General features: G+C 30.7%; 1 protein-coding gene across 1 annotated transcript; it reads left to right on the top strand.

Annotated features, from left to right (window-relative positions):
- The first annotated feature begins 7,212 nt into the window (after nucleotides 1-7,212).
- LOC107450956 (uncharacterized) lies at nucleotides 7,213-11,399 on the top strand. Its single transcript, XM_043048379.3, has one exon. It carries the CDS (start codon nucleotides 7,290-7,292, stop codon nucleotides 11,337-11,339), a length of 4,050 nt encoding a protein of 1,349 aa, XP_042904313.3. The 5' UTR covers nucleotides 7,213-7,289; the 3' UTR covers nucleotides 11,340-11,399.
- Nucleotides 11,400-12,959: the final 1,560 nt, after the last annotated feature.

Raw genomic sequence — 12,959 nt, forward strand, 5'->3', positions numbered from 1 at the left:
GTGGTTAAATCCTTAAATAGTCAAATCCCCAGTAAATGAATAAATCATAAATTTGTCGAGTTATAAGTCATATTTGAAATGTAATTTGTCTCAAAAACTCTCCTGCTCATATTTAAAAATACATTAGCTGCCAGGAAAGTCAGCAATTTTTTACTTGTATGGGGGCTCTTCCTTTTTTTTTAAAATTATTATTAATTATAAACTTGATTAAGATATTGCTGCCGATAAAGTGAGGTAAAAAACAACAATAAATCATAAATACACAAGTGGGCGACCTTTGTGCTAAAAATACAAACTAAGGTAAACAACGTTAAAGAGCACAAAAAACCTGCATCCAACGATCACATATCCGCATTACAGTTGTTTGGTTTCGTCCAACACGACTACTGATTTCCCTCAAAGATAATCCACAATCTCGGAAGGCCACTATCCTTCCTCTGTCGAACTCAGATACTAGATCAAAAGATGATCACTGTTTTCTACGAGGCATAATTAATCGTTTTTTGAAAAAACCACAAGAAAAACACAATTGCCGAATTTGAAATCGTCGAAATCTCCAAGCTTTAAATAGCGCTTTGAAGTGGCACCACGGGCGCGCGTAATGTGCATCTGCGCTGATACTCTAATCACTTGCATATCTCACCTCCGCTAATGCATGTTGTAAATTTCATGCTATTTGCATGCTCCTTCATGGAGTTGCATTAACGGTGGACAGCAGTGTATAGTGTTTAAAACTAATTACGATAAGATGTTAAGATTGGTGGAGGGGTAGAAGAGTTAGAATTTTTAATACGGCTGTGCTATGCATTCGGCTTAATTACCATTACATTTATAGGTTGCGCAAGATAATTTTGAAAATTGACCAACCTGGTCGCCAAAAGTGGTTAGTTTTATATATTTCAGTGTTGTTGTCTGCCATTCTGGTAAAGGGGTCGCGATTATTCTTGTTTTTAGTTGCGCCATCTATGGCCAAAAATTCGACTTCTGCCACAACCATACGTCACATATGTTTATAGGGCGAACCCATTCATACATCCATTCATTCATCCACAGATCGTAATTTTGACCTGAACCAGAGAACGATCAATCTCCAATTCAGTACTCCCAGAGGTACTGATTTGTTATGGGAACATGGAGGACTTTGATTTAACGTGCACTCGTCACCATTTACTAAACGGAGAGTCTTCAGCCGGCCGGATTCGAAGTCCCATTCTCTCAAACGTGAGTGCAGCGCCCTGCCAACCAAGCTTTCACGGTCTTAAATATATTTTTATATTTTAATTTTACAATGAATTGTGTGTTATTATTATATCTCGTCACCATGTGAATTTAAAGTAGCAAATATTTTTTCGTGACTTTTATTTGAATTGTTTACATTTTTAAAAGTTATAGTAAACGTTGTATTCAAAGAATTACTAAGCTTTTTGATTTTCTATAAGTCTTGCATCTTTTATTTTTACTATAATGATTTTTACTTAGAAATAACCAGGAAAAAATTTCTTTTCTGAATATTTAATGTGCTTTCAATTGAAAGAAGAAATAATAGCTAAGAAAATAATTACATTTTGTCATACATGTAATAGATACAATTTAGCGTCAATCTTCAATAAAGTTCGACGTCTATACATCACTAAATATGCGTAATCTAATTAGCATGAATATCTTCTGCATCAGAATAAACTAGTTAGTACTGAATAAATTAGTTAGTACTAGTTATTTCTGAAAGATAAGAATACCTGCCTATAAGAAAATACAAGACGCTTTAAATTATAGTTTATGGAGTTTATTTTTAATACAAACTGAGCCATTGATAAGATTAAAAAAATGGAATCGTCAAACTTAACATGTTCATATGACTGTTCATATGTTCAAAAGTAATTGCACTGATTTTTTCAAGCTTAACATTTCTGATTGATCAAACAACTTTGCGTTTCATGCAATTGAGACTTTTTGTGCCTAGAAACTATTTAACCATTTGATGCAGATGGGACACAGGTGTCCTTTTTTTATATTTTTTCAGACGCCCTAATTACAACTAAAAACAAGTAGTATATTTTGGTATTTTTTTATCATAAAAAAACAGTCTAATAGTTACTTAAAAAACTGTCAGTTTATCGGAATTATGTTTGTACTAACATATAAAATTCGAAAAAAAGTAGTTTAAAAAATATTTTTTCATTCATATTTATCAATGACTGATTTCACAAATTAAAGAAATTTTAATGATGAATAACTGTTTCTCTTAGATTAAAATAACTGCAAACTATAGCAAATTTGAAAAATTATTGTTTGGAGGTGAACCGCGTCTGGACGATTTTACCTCTAAACCAAAAAATGACACCGGTGTCTTATGCTGTTTTTAATAACCATAAATTATAAGAATGCTATATTTTCTCTCATTTTGCCAAAGTTAATACAAAATAATAAAAAAAAAGTATGGAAAATGAAAAATTATGCGCAATAAAACATTATAGATATTACTGAAAAAAACTAGTAAACTATAGTATATGCATATAACATGTATTTTAAGAACCCTTGTCAAAAATGATGTCAAAAAGTATACAGATTAAAAATCCTAAATTCATACTTAACTATGAAAAAAAATGAATTTGAAAACGGTATCGAAATTTAGTGAATTACTACTCAGTGAGGTGTAACTATGTAACATTAAAACAATGCTTGATTTCCAGAAGAAATAGTGATGAGTTAAAAAGTGACCTCAAGAAGTAACTTCAAATTTTCTTAGGTAATAAACTGTTTCTTGTTCGAAGTCTCAGAACTTGTGTAATTGATACTATAGAAGTGCCAGCCATTTCGTTTGGTGCTATCAATATATGGGCAATAAGCAACCATAATATGGTAAAATTTACCATGTTTCTGGCTCTATGGAAGTACTAAAAAGCCCAATTATTTAAACGTAGCTCTTTAGTATAGATTTTTAAAAAAACTAACATAAAATAGAACTTTATTACCACGCTGTTTGGCAATTATTCATCAAGAAACTTTAGAGCATGACTTAAAAATAATTTATTCGGTTAAATTTACTTTTCAATTTTGCACTTTTTCTTATTAAATATATGGTAATAAGAACTATAATTTCGAAAACCAGAATTTCTAGTAAACCTTTGCCACATGAACGGAAAAAATTATTAAATGAAATGATTTAAATACCATCTTTTTTATGCAATTGCGCCTGAAGAACAATGAAAAAGTTATTGAAGTTGTTCTCTTTATTATTTAGCGCGATGTCCATGAATAATCAGTGTTTTGAAGTGCTTAATCACTCGAATTTACCCTTAGACACACAGAAAAACATTATATAATAGGAAAGCACCCCTAGCGTTGCATGAGAACTGGTTCCTATGAAATTTTACATTTACGTGACTCTCTGTTATATATATCGTTTTAAAACTTATACATTTCCATGAAAATTAGACTGAAAATGTCATTAAAAAAGAAATCTGTAACTTGAAAAATCTGTAAATTTGAAATCAACAATACGAAAGTACTTGCATCGGTACTTGCACAGAGTGCATAAAGTACTCACATAGAGTGCGTAAAGTACTTGCACAGATCTGTTAAAGAATCTCACTCAACTGAAAACAAATGAAAATGCGTCCCACAATGCTATTTTCTTTGTTAAGACATTTTTATCCAGAATGAAATGCGAAAATAAAAGTTCTAAAACATATTTTATCGAGAAGTAAACGAGAAAATAAAAGTTCTAAAACATTTTTTATCGAGAAGTAAACTCGAAAATAAAAGTTCTAAAACATTTTTTATCGAGAAGTAAACTCGAAAATAAAAGTTCTAAAACATTTTTTATCGAGAAGTAAACTCGAAAATAAAAGTTCTAAAATATTTTTTATCGAGAAGTAAACTCGAAAATAAAAGTTCTAAAATATTTTTTATCGAGAAGTAAACTCGAAAATAAAAGATCTAAAACATATTTTATCGAGAAGTAGACGAGAAAATAAAAGTTCTAAAATTTAGCTCCAATGTATTGAAACGTTAAGCTTTTGATTAATGTGTTTTTAATCTAGCAATAATAACTAAAAAGGAATGAAATACTTACAAAAATTGTAACGACGCACTCCCCATGAAAGTTTTATTTCCTATAGTATGTATTCCGTTTCCATTGAGATACCTGCAACAAATGAAGAGTCCACTATAAATTTCTATTTACATACATTTGGAAACATTTAAATTTGTATTCACATTTGTATTTTATTTCATCACAGATGTTAAGCAGTTCATACATATAACAGATATTTGGCTTTTTAATGAAATAAGAAAGCTCTATACCCACACAAATTTGAACGTAGCACTGCGCTATTAGAACTATCTCTAAAAAATGGTAAAATAACAATTTATTTAATTGTTATTTTACCATATTCAACCAAAACACGTCAACCAGTTCGCATCAGTCAAATATTAATTTCAATAATCTTCAGTGGTAAACCTATTATGGTTTAGAATATATAAACAAGCGCATGTGAATTCTATAAACATGTTCTCCAAGTAGGTGTGTTTGTCAAGGAGAATCCTTGTTTTCTGGGTTGGGTACAAAATTACAAGGCCCTGAATGTGAACAAGAGCAGCAGTAAATTCAGTGTGGCTCAACTGGTCTACCCCAGAGAGAAAAAAAAGCGATTTATTTAATTGTGTTTGAGTTAAATATGAAATTTATATCTTCAAAAGAATGTTTAGAGTATGTTTTTTAAGGAAAAAATGATAAAATTCATGAGTTTTTTAACATTATTTTAGTTCATTAAACAATCAAAAAATTTAAAACAGAAAAAAATGCTATAAAACTTTAAACAGATTAATTGAATAAAATTAAAACTCAAGAATTTCGTTTAACTTGTTTAGCTAAAAGCCTACATCTATAAATGGTTTATTTGCTAATTAATTTATTAAAATGACTAATTTATTAATTAATCATTTTATTAATTAATTTATTTATTTATTTATTTATTTATTTATTTATTTATTTATTTATTTATTTATTAAAAATCAAATAATTAATAAAATAATTACCTTATTAAATTATGTATTTATTTTTAAGGGAGAAAAGATAATATACTTATTTACATTAATTTCCGAATTAAATAAATAAACGAAATAGCAATAACATTCAAAAATATGTAATTTAAAAAGCAAATAAAGAATATTTCAAAGATTACATTTAGTATACTTACAAATATTTGAGACCAGTAAACTTATAAAACGTCATTTCTCCCATTGAAATAATACCCGCGTTGTTGCAGATCCTGAAAAGTGAAGCAAAACAATGACGGTGTATAACAGATTTGAAATTTGGATATTTATTTCTGCTGCAAAATATTAATTTTTAAAATACTCGATTAGGGAAATAGTCTTTCAGGTACATCCCAAGACATAATTTAAAATTAAATAAAAATTAAAGTATTGAAAGAAATGAAATTAAAACAAACTATATTACAGTTAAATATTTTCCTCAACATTTGAATTTGCAACATATTTGAGATATCTTAATCAAAATCAAATCGTGGAACGCTGGTTAAATTTCTTGAAATGCTAAGTAACTTGGTAACCATTTTTAATACATGCAAGCATGTCAACGTGTATGACGCATGTTGCATGTATAAACGTGTTTAGAAAGTAGCACGCTTAAAAAGTTATCATATTAACATTTCAGACAAGTTTAAATTGCATACTATGTATTTTTTAAACTATTATTTTAAATTATTATTGTAGGAGTAAAAATTAGGCTTTAGGTTTAGCCGATTATATTCATTAACAACAAGTTTTTTCTTTCTTTTCTCTTTTTTTAAATTAGAAAAAAAAGCAAGCATAAGTTTTAAACACCTATTTTGAGTATATTGCTTTGTAAAGAACTAAAAATATGTTGATATATAATTTAGATATGGAAGAAAATATTTTACAAAACAAAATTGTTAGGCTTTATATTTGATTCACCAATTTGGTCAAGGAAATTTTGAAAATTTTCAAGTTTGGGTCATCGACACATTAAGTGAAATTTTGAGCTAATTATAAATTAGTGAGCTAACATAATCGAAATTTCCTGGGCTCTTGTATTAAAATTTTAGCACTGTCTATTTTCACGAAAGTTAACCCATGCAAATTAATGAAAGAAGCCCTCACAACCAATTAAGAAAAGCACAACCAATTAAGAACAATTCAACTGAGATTATTATTGTTGTTGTTTTCAATTTAAGTGAAAATAGCTAGTGCCTATAAATAATATCCTTTTTTAAATCAATGAAAATCAGTTTAATAGACAGAGTATTAATGTGGGGTTGTTTGTCACATGCTGATGCTTTTTTTTTAAATAAAGGGCCATTTTCCTGTAGCTAGATTTGCTCGGTATTCTCTACACTAATGTTTTGTTTAAAGATTAAGTGTTATTGCCTGATATTCACTACACAGATTTTTTTTTCAAAGAGTGATGTCAAATTTGCTCTTCATTAAAAATTTAATTTATTGAAGACAGAAGAGGATTTTCTCCTAAATCTCGAAAATGGTAACTTTAAAGTAAAAAAATAAACAGCAAAAATAATGCAATGGTTCGTTCTTCATGATTTAAGTGTCTTTGACAAAATTCATTCAGATTGCTCAGCTGAAATATTCCTAAATTTATTATAAATTACAATTTATAGTAAGTTAATATATAATAATATTATTTATTTATAATAAATTAATTTATTATAAATAAATTTATTATAAATAAATTTATTATAAATAAATTTATTATAAATAAATTTATTTTAAATAAATTTGTTATAAACAAATTTATTATAAATTAATTTAGAATAAATTAATTTAGAATAAATTAATATATAATAAATTTTAAAAGCAAATAAATCTTTTAAATTTTCCATCAATCTAGCTTCCATCTTTTTGATCTTCCCAAAAATAGTACCACACCCCAAAAACAGAACTGTGCATGTGCAAATTATTTTTGTAAAAAAAAATATTATATAGAAATAGCATTCTCGTAACAGTTGTGAAAATGGTCATCGCCTAAAGCTTTTAATTAAAGAATAACTGCCAAAACTTATGAAACAAAAGTTTAAAAGAGTACTTTAAGTTTAATTGAGGAAGGTTGTAATTAGCATTAAAAATTATTTCGCTTTAGATCAAACTTTAAACATCTAAACACAATATTATTATTTTATTTTGTTAATTCATTTTTGTCTACTCCTTAGCAAAATTTTCTAACAGATGCTTTAAATTATGTTTGTTAAAATATTTTTCAAAAACTGAAGGCGGAAATTGAATAGCAGATGAATAATATGGTTTCATTACTAAATCTAAAACACATGCCTGCAAAAGAGAAACATATCAGCAAACATATTCGAAGATTTCGAAATATAACTTCATATAAAGGCGTAAAAGATTTCATCCAAAAAGTTGCGTTTCCAAAACTGTCCACCATCAAATCCAGAAGAAAAACCTCAAATAAATCAAAGAAGTCATTGAAAGTCATGTCAAGACATAGAACTAAAAAAAGAAAACTTCAGGATGATATCAAGCGGCAACCTCTATCTCAAGTACCTCTTAAAAATAGTTTCCTGAAGCAAGGGGTCCAGCGCTTAGTAACGACTTTTGGCGCTATTTTAGCAAAAGATAATGGCTTGCTGCTCTTATGTAAAAACTTGGTAAAAGTATTGGCATATATTGTGAATGAACTTAATAAAGTGAAAGTAGACATTATAACGCCAACACAAATTCGACAGACTGTTTTAAAAAAATTCCCACCAGATTTGAAAGAGCTGGCAGTCGCCCGTATAGCTCAAATTATGATGTATAAAGGGAGAATTGCAAAATCAGACCTTGTTAAATTAAAAGTCCCAACTCGAAAGATAGTTGCCAAAATTAAAAAAACAACATTTTCACCAAGGAAAAAAGAACTTTACAAAAAAACAAAAAAGAAACAAGTGCAAACATCTAAGAAAAAAATTTCTGGGAAAAAATCACCAAAACATCTTTTGAAAATAAAGTCTAGGGCATTGCCAAAGAAACGAAAACGTGTATCAAGGACTAAAGATGAAGTGTCCAAAAAGAAAATAATTCTGATAAAGAGTAAACGTATAACACCTAAAATAAAGAAAACCAGATTATCTACAAAAAAATCTGAAAAGAAAGGCATCAAGAAAAAACGTGAAACAAAAACTTTTAAGCCACTTAAAATAATGAAAACTAAACGTAAAAGGAAAACATCTGTAGCACCACCGAAAAAACAAAAACCTTTCGCTAAAGGGAAAGTGAAAACTTCGAAAACACTACGAAAAAAACTGAAAATAATCAAACGCAAGAAGGAACTTCGTTCAAAAATACTCAAAAAGAAGAAGCCAGGGAAATCTAAAATTACGACCAAGAAAAAGTCTCTCAAAAGAAAACCCAAGAAGACATTACTAAAAAGAGTACCTACGGCAAAGCCGCTGAAAATTGAGCCCACGAAGAAACCACTGAAAAGGAAACCCAAAGCAAGGTCATTAAAAGTCAAACCCACGAAAACACAACTAAAAAGAAGACCCAAAACAACGCCGTTAAAAGTCAAACCCAAGAAGACACCGCTAAAAAGAAAACCTAAGAAAAAGCTGCTGAAAGTCAAACCCATGAAGACACTACTAAAAAGAAGACTCAAAACAAAGCCACAGAAAGTCAAACCCACAAAGACACCACTAAAAAGAAAACACAAGGAAAAGTCACGGAAAATCAAACCCAAGAAGACACTATTAAAAAGAAGACCCAAAGTAAAGCCTCTTAGAATCAAATCCAAGAGGACACCACTAAAAAGAAAACCCAAGCTAAAGACATTAAAAGTAAAACCCACGAAGACACCACTAAAACGAAGACTCGCGACAATGCCGCTTAAAGTCAAACCTAAGAAGACACCATTAAAAAGAAGACCCAAGGTAAAGTCTTTGAAAGTAGAACCCAAAAAGACACCACTAAAACGAAGACTAAAGGCAAAGCCACAGAAAGTCAAACCCAAGAAGACACCATTAAAAAGAAGACCCAAAGTAAAGCCTCTTAGAGTCAAATCCAAGAAGACTCCACTAAAAAGAAGACCCGAGGTAAAGCCTCTGAAAATCAAACCCAAGAAGACACTACTAAAAGGAAGACTCAAGGTAAAGCCTCGGAAAGTCAAACCCAAGAAGACGCTACTAAAAAGAAGACCCAAGGTAAAGCCTTTGAAAATCAAATCCAAGAAGACACCGCTAAAACGAAGACTCAAGGTAAAGCCTAAAGTCAAACCCAAGAAGACGCTACTAAAAAGAAGACGTAAGGAAAAGCAGCAGAAAGTCAAATCCAAGTCAAGACACACGGCGAAAAAACAAGTACATGAAGTAAAAGCTGAGAACATATTCAAACTAAAACAAGGTATTCGACGACTCAATGCATGTTTCGGTATCACATTCGCAAATGATAACTGCATATCTTTGTTGGGGGAAAACTTGGCATCTGTATTAAAATATTTAATTGACGAAGTAAACAATATGGAAATAAACAAAGTGAACCCAACCCAAATTCGCAAAGCAGTATTAAACATTTTTCCTGATACTTTGAAGAATTTGGCAGTTGCGCGTATAAGTCAAGTTATGATGCACAAGAGTGTTACTATAAAGGATAAAAAAGAGGCCACAGGAAGGAAAAGGAGAATCGTTTACAAGTCCAAAACGAAAACTTCGCCAAAGAAGAAAAAACCATTAAAAGAAATTAAATCAAAATCCGTGCCTAAAAAACGTAAACGTGAATTAAAAAGGGAAGACGAAACGCGTGAAAAGAAAATCGTTCGAAAAGAGAAAACAAAAAAGAGACTTATGCCGAAACGGACCGCAAAAATTAGAAAATTTGAGAAGAAGATCGAAAAAGAGTTAACAGAAAAGCGTAAAGCAAAATCATTTGTGAAACCGCAAGGAAAAAGGAAACTTACAACCAAGAAGAAACTTTCGAAGCCTTTGAAATTAACAGTTAAAAAGAAGTCATTGAAAGTAAAACCTAGACCAAGGAAAAGAACTTGGCGAAAACGAAGTGCAGCAAAATCTACAAGAAGGAAAAGACCTGAAGAGAAAGATTTGATTAAAAAACGCAAGGCGAAAACAAGTGTAAAACAACGAAAAAGATTGAAACCTACCCCCAAGAAAAAACCTCTGAAGTTAGCAGTTAAAAAGAAGTCCTTAAAAGTTAAACCCAAGCTGTTAAAGAAAAGTACTTTGTTGAAACGAAAAGCGGAAAAATCTGCAAGGAAAAAACCTAAATTGATAAAGAAACGCAAGGCGAAAACACGTGTGAAACCACGAAAAAAACTGAAACCAACCCCCATAAAAAAACCTCTGAAATTATCAGTGAAAAAGAAGTCCTTAAAAGTTAAACCCAAGTTGTTAAAGAAAAGTACTTTGTTGAAACGAAAAGCGGAAAAATCTGCAAGGAAAAAACCTAAATTGATAAAGAAACGCAAGGCGAAAACACGTGTGAAACCACGAAAAAAACTTAAACCTACCCCCATGAAAAAACCTCTGAAATTATCAGTGAAAAAGAAGTCATTAAAAGTTAAACCTAAGTTGTTAAAGAAAAGTAGTTCGTGGAAACGAAAAGTTGAAAAGAGGAAAAAATCTACACCAAGAAGGAAAAAACCTGAATTGATTAAAAAACGCAAGGCGAAAACACCAGTAAAACCACGAAAAAAACTGAAACCTACCCGCTTGAAAAAACCTCTTAAGGAAACAGTTAAAAAAATTAAACATAAGCCTAAATTTGAACCAACAAAACGTAAGCACGTGTCTTCAGGAAGTGAAGATGAACTGCCCGTAAAAAGAGTTGCTGGTAAAAAAGGGATAAAGTATGTCTTAAAAAAAGTACCAAAACCTAAAGCAGTCAAAAAGCAGGAAAAGCGCAAAGCAGTAATATCCGCGAAACCACGTAAAAAACGAAAATTTACACCCAAGAAAAAAACGATAAAAGAAAAACCTCGTAGGAAAGCTTTGCAAATCAAACCAAAAAAGCAAAAGCAAATCAAGTCTCAATTAAAACTTTTGCTAAAAGACCAAAAACCGAAATCTAAAACCACAAGCACGAATTTTCTCAAACTAGGTGTTATAAGACTTGGCGATTTTTTTGGTATTTCTTTCGCCAGCGACAATGGAGTATCTCTCTTTAGCAAAAACTTAGGGACTTTATTGAAAAAAATTATTAATGAAGTCAATACTTTAAAAGTAGAAACTATAAGGCCGGCTGAAATTCGCCAAGCTGTCAAAAATATATTTCCCGCTCCTTTAAAAGAATTAGCTATTGCTCGCTTAAGCCAAGTAATAATGATTAATAATTAGGTGTAATTATATAACTTTTAGACCATAAAATTGAAATTTAGCTCGAATAAAAAAGTTTTTATTTTATGTATTATCTTTTTTTTTCAATTGTAAATAAGGTGTATGTATAGTATTGATTTAATTATCGAAATATTACATACTAATCTTAATAATTTTGAACACTTCATTTGAGAAGGCGATGTTTTAAGTTATGAAATCAGACACAAAAACTTTCTTTTTCTAAATAAACGTAACTTATTACCCATTGCCAAAATGGGTCTTGATTAGAATTTCATGGCGTCCGCACTTTTTAACTACAATTATCAAGAGTAATAGTAAACAGTGCGCATGCGTTGCTATGGCAACCGCTGCTGTTTGATAATTTTTTTTTAGAATTCTTTTTTTCACTTTTAATTTTGTTACGCATTCAGTTGGTGAGTTTATTTTGAGACATGGGACCAGAGAGATCCCATAAATACTTCTTGAGTTATGAATAAAAGAGAAATTCATCATATGAACGATATTTTTGTTTTGTATTGTTTTAATTTAGAATCAGAAATTCTAACCTACAGTTCAAACTGGATAGTTTTTAATACTAATTCAGGTTAATATCACAAATAAAGAGGGTCCAAACCGATTGACACGGTCCCAAAAGTTAGAGTTAAAGCAAGAAAAAACGATGCCAAGGCCTAAACTTACCGAGGCTGAAAAAGCCAAAGCCACAGAGCATAGATGGGAATACCTTAAGCATTACACACAAACGGAAAAACTCAAGGATTCCGTACGCAAACACAAGCATGAAGCCCGTTCCTCACAAAAGTACGAAAGTGGTTAAGAGAATTGAACTCTACCGAAGAGCGAATGGTGACTCTCCGAACCCCTTTCATGCAAATACGAGAACTGATTGTTGATCACCAGTTAGGGATAAAAGGATCCATTGTCAACGTACCCAATAACTTGCACAAGACCGTAGACTGTCTTCCACGCAATATAAATGATTCATTCACCATTCATGAAAATTTGAAAAAAAGCCTAACTTTCAAAACATATTTCATGTATGAACTTGAGAATCCGAAACGGGTGTATGATGCAGCTTACCATCTCCATTAAAAAGCACTGTACCAATCCGAAAAGGTTAATATTAATTTCGATTGGCTGTTCAATGCCTATTCAGTCATCAAAAGAATTTACACAGAATGTGTCTGAGCTGCATTTAAATGTGTCTGCGAAATTGCGTACCGAGCAGTTCAGGATTAAGAGTTAAAGATGTCCAAGATGAAAACACAGTCAAGTTTCTTTTCCAAACAAAAGACAACAGCCATTTTGCCAATGGGTAACCTGTGATTGCCTTGCGGTGACCAAATTTATTTTTTCATTTTATAGAAGGTGTTTTCATCATTTATTTATTTTTTATTTTTTTGTTGGTGGTGGAATTGGATTCTTGACCCAGAAAATCTGGTGAAATTCCTCACTAATCTATAAAGTTTTAATTTTTCCCCATCGGGCCCCTCAGCTCCAAAGTAAATTAAAAAACGCTAGATTGTTGATCAGCTCGGGAAAAAGATCCCATTTTTGCTACCAACGTAAAATTAAATGGTATGTTACAAAAGAAAATGTTAATGAACCTAAAGAATGTACAGA

Source organism: Parasteatoda tepidariorum, chromosome 5 (assembly GCF_982258835.1).
Source record: "Parasteatoda tepidariorum strain Cologne lab strain chromosome 5, Ptep-v5.0, whole genome shotgun sequence".
NCBI classification, from domain to species: Eukaryota; Metazoa; Arthropoda; class Arachnida; order Araneae; family Theridiidae; genus Parasteatoda; species Parasteatoda tepidariorum.